The sequence below is a fragment of the Aquarana catesbeiana genome, linkage group LG05, assembly GCF_042186555.1.
Source record: "Aquarana catesbeiana isolate 2022-GZ linkage group LG05, ASM4218655v1, whole genome shotgun sequence".
Lineage (NCBI taxonomy): Eukaryota > Metazoa > Chordata > Amphibia > Anura > Ranidae > Aquarana > Aquarana catesbeiana.
In genome coordinates this window covers 625,873,804-625,898,193 of record NC_133328.1, presented here as the reverse complement: position 1 = coordinate 625,898,193, position 24,390 = coordinate 625,873,804, and the positions used below count along the sequence as shown (strand labels likewise).

Below are 24,390 nucleotides of genomic sequence, written 5' to 3'. Positions count from 1 at the left end.
TCTCCTCCTAGACAGTCCCATCCCCCCCACAGTTAGAAACACAAATAGGGAACACAGTTAACCCCTTGATCGCCCCCTAGTGGTACTGTGACATTGCGGCAGACATAGGGGACACTTTGACACTTTTTTGGGACAACTGACATTTATACAGCGATCAGAGCTATAAAAATGCACTGATTAATGTATAAATGTCACTGGCAGGAAAGAGGTTAACACTAGGGGGCGATCAAGGGGTTAAATGTGTTCCCTCATGTGTGTTTCTAACTGTGGGGGGGATGGGACTGACTAGAGGAGGAGCCAGATTGCTGTTCCTACTTAGAAGGGACACACAATCTGTCTCTCCTCCCCTGTCAGAACTGGGATTTGTGTGTTTACACACAGATCTCCATTCTGGCTCTCGTGCGTGCAATCACGGGTGGCTGGTGGCGATAACGCCCGCCGGCCACACGCATCGGGTCCCCCGGTGTGCAGCGCGTGCGCGCGTCTGCTTTCGTTTTTAAAGGAGGCGCCGTACATATACGGCAATTAGCACAGGATAGTCAACCTGCCGCCTTATATGTATGTGAGCGAGTCGGGAAGTTGATTAAAAATGGACTTTAAATTATTATCAGGTAGATTACTTTAATGAAAAGCTTTTGTTTCTTTGAGTTAATTCATTTTTTCTATCTTTTGTAAGCAATTTAGGAAACCTCTGTGGTAATTTTCTTTCAAGCTTAAATCACATTATTTTGATCGGTTGTTGCGGGGCGCTTAATTGGCATTGGGCACATAGGCCGGTACCTACTCTATTTGGTAATTTATCACTCAGCAGGAGAACCCATAGCGCTTCGGGAATCACATTTTATTTTGGAACATAGAAAAATGTAAAATAATGCATTTGGGTGGCAAAAATATGAATGCAATCTATACACTGGGGGGAGAACCTCTGGGGGAATCTAGGATGGAAAAGGACCTGGGGGTCCTAGTAGATGATAGCCTCAGCAATGGCATGCAATGCCAAGCTGCTGCTAACAAAGCAAACAGAATATTGGCATGCATTAAAAAGGGGATCAACTCCAGAGATCAATGGCATCCCTAGGGGGGGCCAAAGGGGGCCCTGACCCCCCAACATTATGCTGTGCCCCACCATGTGCCCCCCCCCCCCAATTAAATTTTTTTTTTTTTTTTTACAAAAAGGCAATGTCTGTTTGCATTCGTAGCCGATGTGCCGCATCTTACTCGGGCTGCTGCTGGAATAAAACAGTCTCTATTGAGAGGGAGAGCGTCCCCAGTCAGCTCCTGCGGGTGATTCCTCCCCCCTCCCTCTGCTCGCTGACACTGCATAATGCGAGCGCTCACACAACCACGGCGGCCCGATCTGCTCCTTCCCCTACATCCTCATTGGCAGGAAGAAGAGCGAATTGCAGGAAGGACTCCACCAGGACTCTCAGTTACTGAAAAAACAGACTGATTTCTCCCGTCCTTAGAACAGGAGAACCAGCCTGTAAATTCCAAGAGATGCCAGACCAGCGCTGTCAATAGCAGGGGCAGGACAGCAAAGAGGGGGCTGGGGAACCCCACAGTGGCAGAACACCGGAGCCCGGTGGCAAGACAACCTTTGCAACCCTGATAGTTCTCCCACTACTTTGGACCCTTATATTTTCTTGGTATGCTGGTGACATATATCTCTTGTTTTCTGCCACCCTGGGGGGGGGGGGGGGGGGCCCAATACAGTAGGAAGGGAGCTCACTGCAGAACATGTGAAAAGGCCCATTGTGGGATCATAGTAAAGGGCCCCAGGATATATAGCTAGAGATATATATCTATATATCTATATATTTAGATATATATATCTATATATATATATATATAGATATATCTATCTATATATATAGATATATATATAGATAGATATATCTATATATATAGATATCTATCTATCTATATATATAGATATATATAGATAGATAGATATCTATATATAGAGAGAGAGCTATCTATCTATCTATCTATCTATCTATCTATCTATCTATCTATCTATCTATCTATCTATCTATCTATCTATCTATCTATCTATCTATCTATCGTTGCCCCTCTACTTTTGTCCCTGTCACCCCATGTGCCCCCCTAAATATGAAAGCTGGAGACGCCACTGCCAGAGATAAAACGATAATTCTCCCGCTCTACAAGACTCTGGTCCGGCCGCACCTGGAGTATGCTGTCCAGTTCTGGGCACCAGTCCTCAGGAAGGACGTACTGGAAATGGAGCGAGTACAAAGAAGGGCAACAAAGCTAATAAAGGATCTGGAGGATCTTAGTTATGAGGAAAGGTTGCGAGCACTGAACTTATTCTCTCTGGAGAAGAGACGCTTGAGAGGGGATATGATTTCAATTTACAAATACTGTACTGGTGACCCCACAATAGGGATAAAACTTTTTCACAGAAGTGAGTTTAACAAGACTTGTGGCCACTCATTACAATTAGAAGAAAAGAAGTTTAACCTTAAACTACGTAGAGGGTTCTTTACTGTAAGAGCGGCAAGGATGTGGAATTTCCTTCCACAGGCGGTGGTCTCAGCGGGGAGCATTGATAGCTTCAAGAAACTATTAGATAATCACCTGAATGACCGCAACATACAGGGATATATAATGTAATACTGACATATAATCACACATAGGTTGGACTTGATCAACCTCACCTGCTATGTAACTATGTAATATATATACAGTGCCTTCAAAAAGTATTCATACCCCTTGAAATTTTCCACATTTTGTCATGTTACAACCAAAAATGTAAATGTATTTTATTGGGATTTTATGTGATAGACCAACACAAAGTGACACATAATTGTGAAGTGGGAGGAAAATAATAAATGGTTTTCATAGTGCTATATATAGTGTATATATATATATAGTGTCAATCAAATTGGCCCCATGCCATTATTTTGCCTTTTTTACCTATAAAATGTCATTGAGTGTGTTTTATGTCTTTGTATTTAGGGTATTAAAGGAGAAGCCGGCCCTCCCGGAATACCTGGCAGTGTTGTAAGATCTTTTCTATTTCCCGTTTTTTTGGTGTGGAATAATTATCGTCAACGATGTTCATCACTTTCTGTATGTTTCTTTTTTTTTTTTGTTCTAGATCCAGAAGGAAGGACTGAAAGGAGAACAAGTAAGATTAGTTTGTCTCCAAAAAAAAAATACTTTGTGTGAACTGACATTGACAAAAACTTTTTGTTTACAACAACTGATGAGCAGAAGATAACTTCTGGTAGAATAGTGAAATGTAATGTAGGTGCGGTACAAAGGAACCGGTTGCATTCCATACCAATAGGGTGTGATAACTTGATGGATGTGATCACAAGTTCTCTTACCACAAACTCTATATTCGCTCTTTCTGGGTCATCGCCCTGCTTTGGGTTCACTGACAGCATTCAACCCCACAAACCTGTGATGGGGACCTTTCAAGTATCTCATAAAAACAGATAAAGCTACAAATATATGTGGAAGTTCCATGCTGTGCACATAGGGAGGCCACCTTCTCTTCAACTCAAACCCGAACACTTCAGCATTGCACAGCAATTGTTTTTCATAGTATGCATAGATGTTGCTATTAAATAAAATTTCTAATCATATGAAGTTAATCACAAGAGTTCCTCCTTTACATCAGAGTCCACAGAGTTCCTCCTTTACATCAGAGTCCACAGAGTTCCTCCTTTACATCAGAGTCCACAGAGTTCCTCCTTTACATCAGAGTCCACAGAGTTCCTCCTTTACATCAGAGTCCACAGAGTTCCCCCTTTACATCAGAGTCCACAGAGTTCCTCCTTTACATCAGAGTCCACAGAGTTCCCCCCTTTACGTCACCGTCCACAGAGTTCCCCCTTTACATCAAAATCCACAGAGTCCCCCTTTACATCAGAGTCCACAGAGTTCCCCCTTTACGTCACCGTCCACAGAGTTCCCCCTTTACATCAGAGTCCACAGAGTTCCCCCTTTACATCAAAGTCCACAGAGTTCCCCCTTTACATCAGTATCCACAGAGTTCCCCCTTTACATCAAAGTCCACAGAGTTCCCCCTTTACATCAGTATCCACAGAGTTCCCCCTTTACATCAGAGTCCACAGAGTTCCCCCTTTACATCACCGTCCACAGAGTTCCCCCTTTACATCAAAGTCCACAGAGTTCCCCCTTTACATCAAAATTCACAGAGTCCCCCCTTTACATCAGAGTCCACAGAGTCCCCCCTTTAGATCAAAATCCACAGAGTTCCCCCTTTACATCAAAATCCACAGAGTTCCCCCTTTACATCAAAATCCACAGAGTTCCCCCTTTACATCAGAGTCCACAGAGTTCCCCCTTTACATCAGAGTCCACAGAGTTCCCTCTTTACATCAGAGTCCACAGAGTTCCCCCTTTACATCGGAGTCCACAGAGTTCCCCCTTTACATCAAAGTCCACAGAGTTCCCCCTTTACATCAGAGTCCACAGAGTTCTCTCTTTACATCAAAGTCCACAGAGTTCCCCCTTTACATCAAAATCCACAGAGTCCCCCCTTTACATCAGAGTCCACAGAGTTCCCCCTTTACATCAGAGTCCACAGAGTTCCCCCTTTACATCAAAATCCACAGAGTTCCCCCTTTACATCAGAGTCCACAGAGTTCCCCCTTTACATCAGAGTCCACAGAGTTCCCTCTTTACATCAGAGTCCACAGAGTTCCCCCTTTACATCGGAGTCCACAGAGTTCCCCCTTTACATCAAAGTCCACAGAGTTCCCCCTTTACATCAGAGTCCACAGAGTTCCCTCTTTACATCAGAGTCCACAGAGTTCCCCCTTTACATCAGAGTCCACAGAGTTCCCTCTTTACATCAGAGTCCACAGAGTTCCCCCTTTACATCGGAGTCCACAGAGTTCCCCCTTTACATCAAAGTCCACAGAGTCCCCCCTTTACATCAGAGTCCACAGAGTTCCCCCTTTACATCGGAGTCCACAGAGTTCCCCCTTTACATCAGAGCCCACAGAGTTCCCTCTTTACATCAGAGTCCACAGAGTTCCCCCTTTACATCAGAGTCCACAGAGTTCCCTCTTTACATCAGAGTCCACAGAGTTCCCCCTTTACATCGGAGTCCACAGAGTTCCCCCTTTACATCAAAGTCCACAGAGTCCCCCCTTTACATCAGAGTCCACAGAGTCCCCCCTTTACATCAGAGTCCACAGAGTTCCCCCTTTACATCGGAGTCCACAGAGTTCCCCCTTTACATCAGAGCCCACAGAGTTCCCCTTTTACATCTGAACTCGAAGAGTTCCCTTTCACTGTAAGGGGGGACTCTGCAGACTCTGATGTAAGGGAGAACTCTGGGGGACTCTAACATAAGGGTGTACGGAGAGGACTCTGATGTAAAGGAGGAACACTGTGGCCTCTGGTGTAAAGGGGAGCTCTGATGTAAGGGGTGCCCTGAGAACCCTGATTTACCTTAGTGTACTTTAGAGGCAGGAGAGAGAAGGGGGGAGACTTCAGTCACAGACAGGGATGGATGGTGAGCTCACTCACCCCTTGGCAGTCAGTACCTCTCATCCAGATGTATGTGAGGCTGCTGGACTTCAAATATCCCATCCCACTTTCCTTTTCTGAGGTAGAGCGCTGGGGATTGGCGTGTGGTCCGACAAAGAGGGGTGGGGACGGGAGAAAGAGGTGCAGATTGAGTCCTCTCTCCTCTCCCATCTGTGTGTGTGTTTGGGGGGGGGATAGTGCTGGCTTTGCGCAGTGTAAAAGAGAGAGTAATGCCGCGTACACACAAGCAAAATTTCCGTCAGAAAGAGTCCGATGGGAGCTTTTCATCGTATATTCCGACCGTGTGTACGCCCCATCTGACTTTTTCTGACGAAAATTCAGACGGACTTAGATAGAGAACATGTTCTATATTTTTCCGACGGAACAAATTCCTATCGGGAAAACCGATCGTCTGTATGCCGTTCCGACGCAACAAAAACGACGCATGCTCTGAAGCAAGTACGAGACGGAAGCTATTGGCCACTGGCTATTGAACTTCTGTTTTCTAGTCCTGTCATACGTGTTGTACGTCACCGCGTTCTGGACGGTTGGACTTTAGATTGACCGTGTGTAGGCAAGACCGCTTGAATGGAAAAGTGAAAACCTTCAGAGTTTATTCCGACGACAAAACCGGTCGTGTGTACACGGCATTACAGACACTCTCAGATTAGACAACTGCAGCCAGCAACCCTGCTGGGAAGCCACAGTCCGGGTCTGAATAATGTGTCCGGGTCTCAGACAGTCTGAAACCCGGACGCATGATTCCAAACCTGAACTGTCCGGGTGAATCCCAAACAGGTGGCAACCCTATGTGCACAGATATCAGGAGGCCTGCTTTGTTCTAAAGTTAATCTAAAAATGTTCCTATATCCTACAGATAGCCACTTAAAGTGGTTGTAAACCCTTTACTACCACTTTTACCTACAGGTAAACCTATAATAAGGCTTACCTGTAGCTACCGTGAATATCTCCTTAACTTGCACAGTTTAGGAGATATTCACTGTATCCACATCACGTCATCGGCACATGCGCACTGAAGAAACGGCACGCTCGTGCCATTTCTTCAGCTGCTGTGCCGTTACCAGCTGCTCTCACGCTCATGCGCAGGAGTGACGTCATCGCAGCTCTGGCCAATCACAGCGCCGGAGCCTGCGATACCCGGAGATAACTCCAGGCTTCGATCTAAGGTAAGTATTTCATAATGAGCTAGTATGCGCTGCATACTAGCTCATCATACCTTTGTCTTACAGTTTTTTTGTTTTTTTTTTTGTGGGTTTACAACCACTTTAAGAACCAGGCTTATTCTGACACTTCTCTCCTACATGTAAAAGTTAGGTTTTTTTTCGCTGGAATATTACGTAGAACCCCAAAACTTTATACCATTTTTTTTTTTTTTTAGCAGAGGCCCTAGAGAATAAAACGGCGGTCGTTGCAATTTTTTATTTCACACAATATTTGCGTAGAGGTTTTTCAAACGCATTTTTTTTTCTCAAAAAAAAGGATTTTATTGATATAAACCAAAGTGATATACAGGTTCATACAGAAAAAATAAAGAACATACATATCGTTCCAGTGTACCGTTAAACGCATTTAAAAAAAAAAAATAATAAACTTGAATGAATTAAAAAAAAAACAAAAAAACGTATAACCCAATTTTTTTATAATATATGAAAGATGATGTTACGCCGAGCAAATAAATACCTAACACGTCATGCTTTCAAATTGCGCACACTCGTGGAATGGCGCCAAATGACGGTACGTAAAAATCACCATAGGCGAGGCTTTAAATTTTTTTTACAGTTTACATGTTTAGAGTTACAGAGGAGGTCTAGTGCTAGAATTATAATGCTTGTGGCGATACCTCACATGTGTGCTGCGAACATCGTTTACATATGTGGGCGTGACCTACGTATGCGTTCGCCACTGGACAGGGGGACGGGTGTGCTTTAAAAAATGTTTTCATTATTATTTATTACTTTTTTTTTTCACTGTCCCTATATATACTGTATATATAGATATATCTATATATATAGCACATCGAAAACGACATGGTTCTCCATGATTTGACCCATCAAACTCTCCACCCCGGGTCAAAAAATGTTGCAAAGCATCGTGATCGTGGCATGTATGCAGCCCTATGCAGTTGTACTGGGACAGATTGGGTGGGAGGCTAAGGGGCGGTAAAACCACAGCTCAGTTGTCTGTTTTTACCACTCACCAGCCGCCTGTCTGAAAGAGCACTAAAGGTACGGTGCTTTTAAATAAAAAAATGTAAGCATCAGTATGGCTTTGGTAAGTCCATACCACTGCTTTTTAAATGACCCTTAGATTAACAATACCAAACTCCTTAGTACTGTATCCTCCAATCATCTCTATATGTGCAATGATGAGGATTACAAAATGTATAAAAACACATGCGACTTTCATTTCCACTGTCCACAGTCACAGTACTAACATGGCATGCACAAATTAGCGTTACATGATAAACTTAATAACTGTTACAGACTCCAGTCTCAATTCACAAACCACAAATATAGATCTTTATTTTAGACTGTAATTTTCAAATCTCATTGGACTAAGCTGAAAATAACTGTCACTTTTTTAACGAGAGCAATCCTTGTCTCGGTGTGTTAGCACTGCAAATTGAGCTTTATGTGTTTATTGTATATAGATTTTAGATTCTGTTTCATTTTAAGTCTATTTTATTTTTTTTTGTGTTATCCGGGTGCAGCTACATAACACCGGCTTTATTGATTAACTTTGTTTGTCTTCCTGGCTTCCTGCAGTATACTGTTTATTATATAATATTTCTTTCATGTCTTTACAGGGCGCTCCTGGGCCGCGAGGACCTCAGGGGCCTATGGGACCACCTGGATCGCCTGTAAGTGAATAATAAAAAGTGTTTTAATCAATTTATAATAAAAGCTCATCAGTGGGTGGACCGTCAGTGCAGCCTCATCAGCGGGGTGGCCCGCCAGTGCAGCCTCATCAGTGGGGTGGTCTGCCAGTGCAGCCTCATCAGTTAGGGGCCCGCCAGTGCAGCCTCATCAGTGAGGGGCCTGCCAGTGCAGCCTCATCAGTTAGGGGCCTGCCAGTGCAGCCTCATCAGCGAGGGGCCCGCCAGTGCAGCCTCATCAGTGAGGGGTCTGCCAGTGCAGCCTCATCAGCGGGGTGGTCTGCCAGTGCAGCCTCATCAGTGAGGGGCCTGCCAGTGCAGCCTCATCAGTGAGGGGCCTGCCAGTGCAGCCTCATCAGCGAGGGGCCTGCCAGTGCAGCCTCATCAGCGAGGGGCCTGCCAGTGCAGCCTCATCAGCGGGGTGGCCCGCCAGTGCAGCCTCATCAGCGAGGGAGCTGCCAGTGCAGTCTCATCAGCGGGGGGCCCGCCAGTGCAGCCTCATCAGCGAGGGGCCTGCCAGTGCAGCCTCATCAGCGAGGGGCCCCGCAGTGCAGCCTCATCAGCGGGGTGGTCTGCCAGTGCAGCTTCATAAGTGAGGGGCCTGCCAGTGCAGACTCATCATCGAGGGGCCCGCCAGTGCAGCCTCATCAGCGAGGGGCCTGCCAGTGCAGCTTCATCAGCGGGGTGGTCTGCCAGTGCAGCCCCGTCAGTGAGGGGCCCGCCATTGCAGCCTCATCAGCGAGGGGCCTGCCAGTGCAGCCTCATCAGTGGGTGGCCCGCCAGTGCAGCCTCATCAGTGAGGGAGCTGCCAGTGCAGTCTCATCAGCGGGGGCCCGCCAGTGCAGCCTCATCAGCAGGGGGCCCGCCAGTACAGCCTCATCAGCTTTCAACTTTCACTTTAATTTTGTTTTGTTTTTTTATCACTTTTATTCCTATTACAAGGAATGTAAACATCCCTTGTAAAAGGAATAGGGCAAGATAGATCCTCTTTATGGAGAGATGTGGGGTCTATAAGTCCCCACATCTCTCCTCTAGGCAGAAAAGGATGAGATAAAAAAAAAAAAAACAAATACAACAGTATTTACAACTGCCAGGCTGGACGTGACTTTATAACATCGCTCCTGGGCCTCCGAAGATAATAGAGACCATCTGGTCACCGGTATTCTCTATTGTGACAAGATGATATCTGAATGATATCTGCAGCTGCACCCATCATTCAGATATCCCCACTCAAAGTCCAGGACTTCATATGACAGCCTTGGGCGGGAAGTGGTTACATTTCTTCACTGTCACCATCCAAATCCTGTGTCTCTGCTTTCTTCATTGTCCCCACCAAACTACTGTGTCTCTGCTCTCCCTCACTGTTCCCAACCCAGCTCCAGTGTCTGTCTTCTTTACTCTCTCCTCCAGAGTCCTGTGTGTTTACTGTACATCACTGACTCTGTCCACCTCGTATGTCAGTCTTCTTCACTGGCTCCTCCCAACTACTGTGTTTCTGCTCTTCTTCCCTTCCCCACCCAATGCTTGTCTCCTCCAATGTACCATCTTTCTTCACAGTCCTCCAAAGGACTTGAAGGTATCAGTAGAGGGTTCTCCAGCCTTGGGGAGATGTTCTTGATTCCTCTGTATAGATCTTAAGTCATCACTAGAGAGGCAACCAGCAGGAGGAAGGAGGTCCTGATTCCACTATATAGATGTTTATATCACTAGAGAGATCACCAGGAAGAGGAAGGAAGTCCTTATTCTTCTATATAGATCTTTATATCACTAGAAGGATCACCAGGAAGAGGAAGGAAGTCCTGAATCTTCTATATAGATCTTTATATCACTAGAGGGATCTCCAGGAGGAGAAAGGAGGCCCTGGTTCCTCTATATAGATCTTTATATCACTAGAAGGATCACCAGGAAGAGGAAGGAAGTCCTGAATCTTCTATATAGATCTTTATATCACTAGAGGGATCTCCAGGAGGAGAAAGGAGGCCCTGATTCCTCTATATAGATCTTTATATCACTAGAGGGATCACCAGGAGGAAGAAGGGGGTCCTGATTCCTTTTAACAGATCTTTATATCACTAGAGGGATCTCCAGGAGGAGAAAGGAGGCCCTGGTTCCTCTATATAGATCTTTATATCACTAGAGGGATCATCAGCAGAAGGAAGGAGGTCCTGATTCCTTTTAATAGACCTTTATATCACTAGAGGGATCACCAGGAGGAGGAAAGAAGCCCTGATTCCTCTATATAGATCTTTATATCACTAGAGGGATCATCAGCAGGAGGAAGGAGGTCCTGATTCCTTTTAATAGACCTTTATATCACTAAAGGGATCACCAGGAGGAGGAAAGAGGCCCTGATTCCTCTATATAGATCTTTATATCACTAGAGGGATCACAGGCAGGAGGAAGGAGGTCCTGATTCCTCAATATAGATTTTTAGTTAGACCTCATTTAGAATACAGTGTCCAGTTCTGAAGGCTTCACTTACAAACAGATATCGATGATCTAGAATGATTCCACAGACGGGCAACAACAATGGTGAAATGTCTGATACCGCGTACACACGAGCGGACTTTACGGCAGACTTTGCTCGGCGGACTTTTCGACGGACTTTACGACGGACTTTCTGAATGAACGGACTTGCCTACACACAATCCACCAAAGTCCATCGAATTCGTACGTGATGACGTACGACCGAACTAAAACAAGGAAGTTCATAGCCAGTAGCCAATAGCTGCCCTAGCGTGGCTTTTTGTCCGTCTAACTAGCATACAGACAAGCGGACTTTTCGACCGGACTCGATTTCGACGGATTAATTTAAAACATGTTTCAAATCTAAGTCCGTCCAACTTTTGAGAAAACAAAGTCCGCTGGAGCCCACACACGATCGAATTGTCCAACCAAATCCCGTCCGCCGGGCAAAGTCTGCCGTAAAGTCCGCTCGTGTGTACGCGGCATTAGGGATAAAACATATCAGTAGAGACTGCAGCAACCTAATATGTACAGTCTAGAGGAAAGAAGGGAAAGGGCAGACGTGACTGAAACCTTTAAAGACAAGAGAGGTGTGAATAAGGTTCAGGGGGGCGGTATTTCCAGTATAAAGCGAAGATCGAGAACACAGGGACATGACCTCAATCTAACAACAGGAAAGTTCAAAACTAACGTTAGAAAGTATAATTTTACTAAAAGAGTAGTTGATGCTTGGAATAGACTTCAAGCATAGGTAGTGAGTCAACAGTAGGTGGATTTAAACATGCTTGGGACAAACATAAATGTACATGTAGACAAAAAAGGTTAAACATGAAAAAAAAAGTAAAAACAAAATAGGCAGACTCAATAGACATCTTGGTCCTTTTTGCAATCGCTATTCTATGTTTATGAGATTCTTTAAGTACCATATTGTCAATAAATGAAAACCATGATTTCTGATAAACTTTTCAAAAATGTCCCTAAAGCTGTAAATGAACTCTCTCCCTATAGGGACCAGAAGGCTCCAAGGGCAGTGCCGGTCTCCCAGGACTTGAAGGACAGAGGGTAAGCCAAACTCTTTTTTTATATCCATTGTGGCCACCTGTTCGTTAAAGTGTAACCGCCTAGTAGAAGATAGACTGAGCAATAGCATGCAATGTCAAGCCGCAGCCAGCAAAACTCAGCTGACTACTAGCATGTATAAAAAAAGGGGATATACTCCAGAGATAAAACTATAATCCTGCCACTTTATAAAACTCTGGTTCGGCCACATCTGGAGTATTCCATCCAATTCTGGTCACCAATCCTCAGGAAGGATGTGCTGAAACTGGAAAGAGTCCAGAGAAGGACAACAATTAGTTAATAAGGGGACTGGAGGACCTCAATTATGAGGAACGACTACAAGTGCTAAATTTATTCTCCCTGGAGAAGAGATATGAGAGCGATATACAAACATCTCAATGGTGATCCCAGCGTAGGTAGGAAACTATTTAGTCTCAGGGTGTCTAAGTAGATATGGGGCCACACAATGAGATTGGAGGAAAATCGGTTTAACCTTAAGCTGCGTAGGGGGATTTTCACTGTCAGGGTTGTAAGGATGTGGAATTTTCTTCCACAATTGGTGGTGTCGGCAGGAAGTATTGATAGTTTTAACAGACTCTTGGACTTGCATCTTAGTGAACACAATATACAGGGATATGGGAAATAATTATGGACATGAACACACACCTACCAGGTTGAACTGGATGGACTAGTTTCTTTACCAATTATGAAAACTATAAGTTTTTACTGTGTAATTTTTGGGTTGGTTGGGTTCCTGAAAAATACTTTAATTGTCATCAGGCAAGAAGCTCCATCCAAAAATAATGTCTTTATCCCATGGACAGGTGGACCCGTAAAGTAATGAGCACGGATGGCAATCCATAGGCACATTTATATTTGCAAAAAACATGTTTTGAATAATTTAACAATGATTAACCACTTGCCAACCGCTGCACGTCGATATATGTTGGCACAATGGCAATACCTGTACGGCAAATGGGCATACCTGTACGTCCCCTTTAAGAGGCGGGGATAGCAGGCGCGCGCGCCCACCGCATACAGCGTGACCGTGTCCGCCGGTCTCCCGGCGATCGTGTCACGGAGCCTCAGAACGGGGAGATGCCTATGTAAACAAGGCATTTTCTCGTTCTGCCTAGTGTCATGACAGAGATCACTGCTCCCTGTCATCGGGAGCAGTGATCGCTGTGATGTGAGTTGTAGCCCATCCCTCCACAGTTAGAATCACTCCCTGGGACACACTTAAGCCCTTCATCGCCCCCTAGTGTTTAACCCCTTCACTGCCAGTGTCATTTACACAGTAATCAGTGCATTTTTATAGCACTGGTCACTGTATAAATAAATGACAATGGTCCCAAAATAGTGTCAAAAGTGTCCGATGTGTCCGCCATAATCCCGATAAAAATCTCAGATCGCCGCCATTACTAATTAAAAAAAATGAATAATAAAAATGCCATAAAACTATCCCCTATTTTGTAGACACTATAACTTTTGTGCAAACCAATCAATATACGCTTATTGTGATTTTTTTTTACCAAAAATATGTAGAAGAATACGTATCGGCCTAAACCGAGGAAAAAAATATTTTTTTTTATATATTTGTTTATATTTATTATAGCAAAAAGTAAAAACTATTGCATTTTTTTTCAAAATTGACGCTCTTTTTTTGTTTATAGCACAAAAAATAAAAACCGCAGAGGTGATCAAATACCACCAAAAGAAAGCTCTATTTGTGGGGAAAAAAAAAGGATATCAATTTTGTTTGGGTGCAACGTCGCACGACTGCGCAATTGTCAGTTAAAATGCCGAATCACAAAAAGTGCTTCGTTCAGGAAGGGGGTAAAATCTTCTGGGGCTGAAGCGGTTAAAGTTGAACTAAACACTCAATAAATAAAACATAACTTTTATAAGTGTAGTGTTAGTAAATCTGTGCCACCGTCTTTATTTATTTATTTATTTTTAAAGGAATAGTAGACAAATAAATGCAGCTCCACCATTCATTCATTTATTATTAAAGCTGAACCCCTTGGTCTTAATTGTATAATTACATTGTCCAGGCTTGGCGCAATGCATCTATGCATATCTCATGCCAGAGGGACCGCTGGCAAAGCTGACAATCACTGTAGTAGTCTGCGCTACTACAGTGATCACCACAATCTTTCGGGTATTGCACTTCGTCCAATCGGAGAACGTCTTGTATTCAATGAAACAAAATACAAGACTTCTTGTGAAGTGTGGCTGAATAAGTGACCTTCTGTAGTCCAGATCACACTATAGGATGACAACGCTTTTCTACATAGAGACACACTTAGTAAGCCTTGTCACCCTATGACAGGAAGTGCATGAGAAAGTTCTTTCTGACAAGACCAACAGGTTCAATGTAGAAAAATGTAAAATAATGCATTTGGGTGGCAAAAATATGAATGCAATCTATACACTGGGGGGAGAACCTCTGGGGGAATCTAGGATGGAAAAGGTCCTGGGGGTCCTAGTAGATGATAGGCTCAGCAATGGCATGCAATGCCAAGCTGCTGCTAATAAAGCAAACAGAATATTGGCATTAAAAGGGGGATCAACTCCAGAGATAAAACAATAATTCTCCCGCTCTACAAGACTCTGGTCCGGCCACACCTGGAGTATGCTGTCCAGTTCTGGGCACCAGTCCTCAGGAAGGATGTACTGGAAATGGAGCGAATACAAAGAAGGGCAACAAGGCTAATAAAGGATCTGGAGGATCTTAGTTATGAGGAAAGGTTGCGAGCACTGAACTTATTCTCTCTGGAGAAGAGACGCTTGAGAGGGGATATGATTTCAATTTATAAATACTGTACTGGTGACCCCACAATAGGGATAAAACTTTTTCGCGGAAGGCAGTTTAACAAGACACGTGGCCACTCATTAATATTAGAAGAAAAGAGGTTTAACCTTAAACTACCTAGAGGGTTCTTTACTGTAATGCCCCATACACACGGTCGGACATTGATTGGACATTCTGACAACAAAATCCTAGGATTTTTTCCGACGGATGTTGGCTCAAACTTGTCTTGCATACACGCGGTCACACAAAGTTGTCGGAAAATCCGATCATTCTGAACGCGGTGACGTAAAACACGTACGTCGGGACTATAAACGGGGCAGTAGCCAATAGCTTCCGTCTCTTAATTTATTCTGAGCATGCGTGGCACTTTGTCCGTCGGATTTGTGTACACACGATCGGAATTTCCGACAACGGATTTTGTTGTTGGATAATTTTATAGCCTGCTCTCAAACTTTGTGTGTCGGAAAATCCGATGGAAAATGTCGGATGGAGCCCACACACGGTCGGAATTTCCGACTACATGCTCCGATCGGACATTTTCCATCGGAAAATTCGACCGTGTGTACGGGGCATTAGAGCGGCAAGGATGTGGAATTCCCTTCCACAGGCAGTGGTCTCAGCGGGGGGCATTGATAGTTTCAAGAAACTATTAGATAATCACCTGAATGACCGCAACATACAGGGATATGTAATGTAATACTGACATATAATCACACATAGGTTGGACTTGATGGACTTGTGTCTTTTTTCAACCTCACCTACTATGTAACTATGTATGATTACAGGAACTACAATCCTCCAAAAATAAAAAATTAAAAAGACCTTAGACCTAATTCACAAATCTTTACACAAGTTTAACCACTTGCTTACTAGGGCAATTTTTTAAATTTTTTGCACTCATGTTAAAATGTGTTTTGCTGGAAATAACAGCCTGGCAACAATATGAACAAGCCAGAAGTGAACTGGACCTACAATGGTATTTTTTCCAGTGGGATAGCACAGGTCTTATCAGCAGCTTGTTTGGCTGCCAGTCAAGCCCCCGATCAAGGGGGCTCTTGGACCCCCCCCCCCCCCCCGAAACACGCGTGGTGCTTCAATTTCAATCCTTATTTTCACTTGGGCCAGAGTCCTCCTTTAACTGTATTGAGAAAAGTTGCAAAGCATGATGTCTTATGGCACCTGTAATACGGCTGTAGTAGGAGAGCTGATTAAACTCGCTTTTATATCTTTTTTTATTACTGAATAGGAAAGGTCTCAGCCTAAAAGATAAGACAAATGAATTTCAATCCGCTTATTCAAGTGGAAACTGATTTCGGGCCTCCTGGCCGCCCAGCTCGCTGCCTTCCGCTGAAATTTTCCCGCGCTGAGAAATGTGTGTTGAGTGCAGAGTGCGGGGGATACGACCGCCGGTAATGGGCCATACGACTCCATTGAGCTCTCGTCTGTGTTTTTGGCACCCTGTTAATGGATGTCATTACGGGATAGATACGGCGTTGTCTAATGAGGTTTTTTTTTTTTTTTTCTTTAGCACAAATAAGTGGTGGCTGGCCGAGTTTCATTTCTGCCCAATCTGTGAGCATTCTGGATCCTGGCGGCTTTTACAGGATCTTTTGTGTTTCTAATTGAAATTTCGCTAAGTGTCTCAGATGACTGCTTTATGAAAAAGAGATTTTAATGTCCCTTTCTTGTTCTGATATTCCATATCTGAAATGATTCTTTTGTTATCTGGGAACAGGTTATAGGAGCTCCATGATCCAAATAACGCAAAAAGTATAAAATGCAATATATCATCATAGAAATCTTCCTTTTCATCTAAACTGGCAATAGTATACAGTGCCTGCTGAGCTTACACGCTGAGTTCTCCTGGAACACGATGTCACTTCAGGACTGTCCTACATCAATAAGAATAAAGTTAATTCAGCGCTCCCCCCTGCAGGAGCTGCTGGTATCTGATTGGTTCTCCGACCGCTATCAGCGGTGACCTGTCCTGGGCTGGACCTGACAATACACCAACAGACCAATGGCAGCTATTGAGCTTTGGTCACCTCAGTCCTTTTTTTTATGATTTATTTGTTCTATACTGTAAACTTGTAGAGGGTAGGGGGCACAGGTTACCCAAAAATAGCAAATATCCCAGGTCTTCAAAAAAACAAAAAAAATGGTGGCTCTAATTTCTTTAGTAGCAGCCTCCCATTAATAACAAATGGGTGGTGGCTCGAACATTCAGTAGGAGACTCCCAGTAACACCAAATGGATGGCGGCTCAAATAATCAGTATTAGCTTCCCAGTATTAACAAATGGATGGTGGCTTGAATGTTCAGTAGGAGCCTCACAGTAATACCAAATGGATGGCGGCTCAAATAATCAGTAGTAGCTTCCTAGTATTAACAAATGGATGGCGGCTCGAATGTTCATTAGCAGTCTCCCAGTAATAACAGATGGATGGTGGATCAAATGTTTGGTAGTAACCTCCCAGTAATAACAAATGGTTGGCGGCTTGAATGTTCAGTAGGAGCCTCCCAGTAATACCAAATGGATGGTGGCTCCAATGTTCAGTGGCAGCCTCCCAGTAGTAACAAATGGATGGTGGCTAGAATGTTCAGTAGGAGCCTCCCAGTAATACCAAATGGATGGTGGCTCCAATGTTCAGTGGCAGCCTCCCAGTAATAACAAATGGTTGGCGGCTTGAATGTTCAGTAGCAGCCTCCTAGTAATATCAAATAAATGGAGGCTCGAATGTTCAGTGGCAGCCTCCCGGTAATTACAAATGGATGGCGGTTTGAATGTTTGGTAGAAGCCTGCCAGTAACAACAATGGATGGTGGCTCTAATGTTCTGTAGCAGCCTCCCAGTATTAACAAATGGATAGTGGTTTGAATGTAAAGTATTAGCTTCCCAGTAGTAACAAATGGATGGCGGCTTGAATGTTGAGTAGCGGCCTTTCAGTAATACAAAATGGATGGTGGCTCGAAAGTTGAGTAGCAGCCTCCCAGTAATAGCAAATGGATGGCGGCTCAAATGTTCAGTAGCAGGCTCCCAGTATTACCAAATAGGTGGTGGCTCGAATGTTGAGTAGCAGCTTCCCAGTATTAACAAATGGCTTCAAATGTTCAGTAGTAGCCTTTCAGTAATACCAAATGGATAGTGGCTCGAATGTTGAGAAGCAGCCTCCCAGTATTAACAAATGGATGGAGGTTAGAATGTTCAGTAGTAGCCTCCTAGTAAGAACAAATAGGTAGTGGCTCGAATATTCAGTAGCAGCATCCCAGTAATACCAAATGGATGGCGGCTCAAATTTTTAGTAGTAGCCTCCCAATATTACTGTGACAGGAGTCACTTTTGGGCACAGGGTGACTAAGAAAATATATCTTGGATTACTTAAAATGGGACAGTAATATTTATCCACAATATCTCCCAGGATATATGTAAAGACAATTCTTGGTTTGTTTGATGCTGAACTCAACATGTTAGTTGAGAGAGCTGATCACATTGGCCTCTAGAACTGGGTAGAAGTCGGACAGTCTACTCATACTATAGTTTGTTGCCTACTAAGCTGAGGAGGGGGGGAGATCACTGTTTGTATTGTTAATTGTAATTAGTTCCTGCTATTGTGAGAAGGTGTCCTGTATTTATACTAATGTGTGAGGCTCGGTGACAACAAGTCTGACCTGTAGTGAAATCCTGATTAATCATACAATGCCCAGGAGGGCACGGAGTCGCATCGGCTGCTTTAAGGGGTTAGTTAATTAGTTCATGTTAATTCTGTTTCTGGTTACAGTTGTATTGTTAGAGTAATATGAGCAGGAGGGGCGTCTCCTCTTCTACTGTATATAAGACTGTATTCTGGTTCTAATAAAAGAATCTGATTTCCTGTTTGACCCTCAACACAGATCCTCGTCTCGTACTTGGGGGGAGAATTATTCATATGGGTTTCTTGTTCGGCTGGTTGGAGTGTTCGGTAGCTGCCTTTGTGTTCGAGTATGGAATGTCCTAAATGACTTTAACCCCTTTCATACTCGGGGTGTCGTTACAATTACCAATTGGATGGGGCTTAGAATGCTCAGTAGTAGCCTCCCAGTAATAACAAATAGATAGTGGCTTGAATCCATTTTTTTTACCTGTTAAAATGCACACTTTAGGCTTGAAGACTAGTTAAAACCCCCAAAATCATATATCATTTTTGAAAACAGAGACCGTGAAGAATAAAACGGTGGTTGTAATGTTTTATGTTACACAATATTAGTGTACCAGTTTCATCAAACAGATATTCTCAGTCTAAAAAATACATTAATGTAATTTTAGTGCACACAAGCAACAATATGTTACCCAATGTTTTGGTATGATGAGGTTGTGTCAAGTGAATGGATACCAAACACGTTAAGCCTTTAAATTGTGTGTGCCGTGATTTGGCAACAAACTTCAGCACACAAAATTGTCCATAGATGATACTTTAAAAGGCGTTCCAGGTCATCAGTTTAGAATTACCTATAAATGATGATCTTACTCCAGTATACATGGCAAACTACTGTGCGTATCACAGATGATGTTTTTGTACATAGCTGCACATGATGTGTTTATGTATGTATTTGGGTTTATATACTGGCAAAAGAAGGGTCAGACAGAGGAAGGAGCAGAGTCCTCTAGCTGCATTGAGTAGGGGTTTGAAGCTTTAGCACTGGTTTAGTTGGTAATTTACTTCTGAATGAAATATAATGTGCGGCCTCCCTGTCACATTTCGTTTTACACCTGAGTGGCAGGGGAGCTGGGGGTGGCATATACAAGAACTAATCCCCTCCATTTTCCTTCTGCAGCCATTGTAATCCGGTTTCTCGTCCACTTCCTGCCACTGACATTCAGTGGCTGCAGGAGGAAAGGGGATCAGTTCCTCTATATGCTGCCCCCGCTGCCCCTCCTGTCCAGGTTACTCTTATTTCCTGCTGTCTGGCCACCTGTGTGCTCCCCTGTACCCCCAGTTTCTGATGTTTCAGGACTTATTACACTTCAGTTTGTGGATGTACGGGAAGCTCTGTACAGAGCTTTTCCTGTTCATTCATTCTGTCGAGGCTGCAGGCATAGAGGATGAGGGCTGTGTCCTCAATCTCCTTTCTCTGTCTCAACAGTGAGACATCAGAGGTCTGTTTAGACCCTTGGTATTCCACCAAACCTCCCCAACAAGGTTGCTAAAAAAAAATTAAAAAACTATACAAAATAAAGTTGTAAAAAATATATATTAGTAATATTATAAAAAAGTAAAAATGAAAAAACAAAATAAAAAGCTACTGACACCTTCGACTGCCCTACTGACATCATCCACTGCTCTACTGACCCTATATTCTGCCCTACTGATACCGTCCACTGCTCTACTGACTTACACCTTCCACTGCCCTACTGATACCGTCCACTGCTTTACTGACCCTATCTTCTGCCTTACTGATTCCGTCCCCTGCTCTACTGACCATATCTTCTGCTCTACTGACACTGTCCACTGCCATCTGACACCTAACACTATCCTACTGATACCGTCCACTGCTCTACTGACCCTATCGTCTGCCCTACTGATTCCATCCACTGCTCTACTGACCCTATCTTCTGCCCTACTGATTCCATCCACTGCTCTACTGAACCTATCTTCTGCCCTACTGATTCCATCCACTGCTCTACTGACCCTATCTTCTGCCCTACTGATTCCATCCACTGCTCTACTGACCCTATCTTCTGCCCTACTGATTCCATCCACTGCTCTACTGACCCTATCTTCTGCCCTACTGATTCCATCCACTGCTCTACTGACCCTATCTTCTGCCCTACTGATTCCATCCACTGCTCTACTGACCCTATCTTCTGCCCTACTGATTCCGTCCACTGCTATACTGACCCTATCTTCTGCCCTACTGAATACCGTCTACTGCTCTACTGACCCTATCTTCTGCTCTACCGATTCCATCCAGTGGTCTACTGACCCTATCTTCTGCCCTACCGACACCGTCCTCTGCCTTATTGATACGGTCCACTGCTCTACTGACTGACACTGTCCACTGCTCTACTGACCCCATTCTCTGCCCTACTGACAAAGTCCACTGCCTTACTGACACCATCCACTGCTCTATTGACCCCATTTTCTGCACTACTGACAATGTCCACACACTGTCCACTGCCATCCTGACACCATCCACTGCCCTGCAAACACTTTCCACTTTTAAGGTAGGCTAAGTTCATATTTTTACAGGGATGTTTGTTTTATTATTTATTTTTATATATTTTTTATATTTTTCTAAGTTTTCCTTACTATTTACTGTAGTTAGACCTTGTTGCTAGTTAATAAGGGCACCGTACCCTGGTGATCTCTTTCACGTTATTCAGGTAAATCTCCACCTCTCAAAGGTTGCTTACCCCTGCTCCAGGGTACTCAAATAAAATTGGAGAGGTCCAACATGTCAAAATGTGGAGGGTTTCTCCACAATCCTTTGAATTACCATCTCAATATGTAAAGAAAGATCTGAAATAAACCTTTAGCCACTTGCAGTATCTTGGCACATGGTGAAATCGGCAGGTGGTAGGGTGGTAGTAGGGAGGGCCCCAGGTCAACTTTTGCATTGGGGCCCACAAGCTATGCCTCTGTGTGTGTATATATATATATATATATATATATATATATATATAAAATAATTTTTTTTTTCAATGTGTTGAAAATCTAATCCATTTTTTTGTTTGTCAGGGAGAAAAAGGAGAAGGTGGTCTGCCTGGAGTGGATGGGGAACCGGGTGTTGCGGTAAGTGACAGGAAGCCTCTTCTCATGGTGTCACAGCACTTACATGTGTATACAGACGGTAACTATGAATATATTCATGTTCAGGCTTTCAGCAGACAAGGTTCTGTGTGATAATTGTCCCCATGTGAACTTAGCATGACCCGTCTCCACGCTATACGTGGCTTTTTGATGGGAATGACACAATGTACAGTATGTTCATAGCGTGGCTTCACACCGACCGATCATACATTACAGTATATGATACAAGGCGAATACGTCACTCTATTCCAAACACCTTCCAGTGATATTTCATGTAAAGTAAAAACACTGTTCCCACAATGTTGCATTGAAATATCATAATACAGCAAGGAAAAGGTCCACTCCACCCAAAACTGTGTAATAATAGCAGATTTGCCCTCCCACTAGGTGGTGTAATTCCTCACATGCTGGACTCCTTTCATGAGATGATGCAAAGGGCAAGGAGGATCCAGTCTTCCCCTTGAACCCTCTATCTCTGGCTGTTTTGACTGTTGCAGTCGTGCGTCTGGCCGGCGTATGTTTGGCCTGAGGACAGAAGCACTTGAAGCCCGGCCAGTCGCATGGACTTCCCTCACTTTAAAATGATTTTTGATTGCTTTTGCTAATTTTATTCCTGTGGATGCCATGTGCAACTCATGAGTATATTTTTAAAGCTACGCCCCCAAGTGTTTACCTCTGGTACAACTGTCCTATGGTTCTTAGGGCTCGTTTACACTTGCCTTGACCTTAAAGGGGTTGTAAAGGCAGAAGGGTTTATTTAACCCCCAGATCTGCTGATCCCCCACTCAGTGGTAACCCTCCACTCTGCTGATTTCCTGCTCAGTAGTAACCCTCCACCTTGCTGATTCTCTGCTCAATAGTAACCCTCCAACTTGCTGATTCCTTGCTCAGTAGTAATCCCCAGCTCTGCTGATCCCACTCAGTAGTAACCCCCAGATCTCCTGATCCCCTGCTCAGTAGTAACCCCCAGCTCTGCTGCTTCCTCATTCAGTAGTAACCCCCAGCTCTGCTGATCCTTCACTCAGTAGTAACCCCCAGCTCTGCTGATCCCATATTCAGTAGTAACCCCCAGATCTGCTGATCCCCCCACTCAGTAATAACCCTCCACCTTGGTGATTCCCTGCTCAGTAGTAACCCCCCCTCTCCTGAGATCCCCTGCTCAGTAGTAGCCCCCAGCTCTGATGCTTCCCTAATCAGTAGTAACCCTTAGCTCTGCTGATTCCTTGCTCAGTAGTAACCCCCCCTCTCCTGAGATCCCCCGCACAGTAGTAACTCCCAGCTCTGATGCTTCCCTAATCAGTAGTAACCCTTAGCTCTGCTGATTCCTTGCTCAGTAGTAACCCCCCAGCTCTGCTGATCCCTCACTCAGTTGTAACCCCCAGCTCTGCTGATCCTCTGGTTTTCTGATTTTCCTTTCTCTCTAGTACCCACTATTTTCCTATTATATTGCTCCCACTTTATGCACCACGTGTGACATCTGCTAGTTTCTCCTGCTCTGGTCCCCCAGCTCTGCTGATCCTCTGCTGCTCAGTCCTCTCTCTCCAGTCCCCGTTCACCTTTCTACTGCTCTTTGCTGCACACCAGATGTGACGTCTGCACCAGACACTCCCACAATATGTGCACATGAACCGCAAGTGACTGCTGATGATGTCTTTACGGTTCACTTGTTGGTTTACCAATGTACCCTGGGCTATCTCATACCCACCTGTACCTCCAAAATAAAGCAAAGCTAATGCTGAATGAAAACCTCTCAAAAGATTCAGGTGCTGCAAGTGGGTGTTGTCATAGACTCCTATGGAGGCTTTAAAGATGCTTTGAAGCACCAAGAAAGCAACATGGGGTATCATTTTTGAAGTTAAGCAAAGCAAACAGTGTGAACAGGATTATAAAGTTTTTTATTTAGTGACAAGGGCTTTGATTGGCATTCAGAGCGCTTTATAAAAAAGCGTGCCATATGCCACATTTTATTGCAAGTGTAAATGAGCCCTTAATGTGTTTTATCATGTGGGAATATCTCTCTATTTCATCTACATTTACAATGTATCCATCCGGCCCGGGAATTTCTCTCCTTACCCTTGTGCTCCCTCTAGTGTTCAAAAATCAGAATGCTAGAAATCCTCCTTTCACCACCCTCTGCCATTGTAAATAATGGAATAATTATCCTCCCCTCGCTGTGACTCACTGTTTTATGTATGCTCATCCCGCGGCAATTAAATCTTGATTTTTGTATTAATCACACATTTCTAATGATAAATGGGTAGTATTTATTTTAAAACTGGAAGACGTGAAATGTTTAATCATTTTAATTGCCGTCATGTCGGTCTATGGTAGGTCGTTTTCTGAGTCACACAAATACTCATTTTATTGTTGCAGAAGCTTGTAAATTCCGTGTTACTGAAGGAAGGTTTTATTTCTAAAAGAAGGCTTTGATTTACCTAGAACTAACAGAGGGGGAATTCCTAATGGTGGCGGGGCAGGGGGTAGAACATTTGCGACAAACAAAATTTGAGATCTGGATCTCAAATTTTCCGACAACAAAAATCCGTTGTCGTAAATTCCGATCGTGTGTACACAATTCTGACGCACAAAGTTCCACGCATGCTCGGAATCAAGCAGAAGAGCCGCACTGGCTATTGAACTTCAATTTTCTCGGCTCGTCGTACGTGTTGTACGTCACCGCGTTCTTGACGATCGGAATTTCCGACAAGATTTGTGCGACCGTGTGTATGCAACACAAGTTTGAGCCAACATCCGTCGGAAAAAAAACATGGATTTTGTTGTCGGAATGTGCGATCGTGTGTACAGGGCATTACACTAATACTTTGTTGAAGCGCCT

At 43.9% G+C, this 24,390-nt stretch overlaps 1 protein-coding gene across 1 annotated transcript in view; it reads left to right on the top strand.

Moving 5' to 3' along the window:
* COL22A1 (collagen type XXII alpha 1 chain) overlaps positions 1 to 24,390 on the top strand; it is a 424,543-nt gene that overhangs the window by 188,898 nt on the left and 211,255 nt on the right. The window contains exons 19-23 of the mRNA XM_073632290.1: positions 2,980 to 3,024; positions 3,122 to 3,151; positions 8,360 to 8,413; positions 11,903 to 11,956; positions 21,483 to 21,536. Of these exons, the coding sequence (XP_073488391.1) occupies positions 2,980 to 3,024; positions 3,122 to 3,151; positions 8,360 to 8,413; positions 11,903 to 11,956; positions 21,483 to 21,536 (237 nt within the window). The remainder of the gene's footprint in view (positions 1 to 2,979; positions 3,025 to 3,121; positions 3,152 to 8,359; positions 8,414 to 11,902; positions 11,957 to 21,482; positions 21,537 to 24,390) is intronic.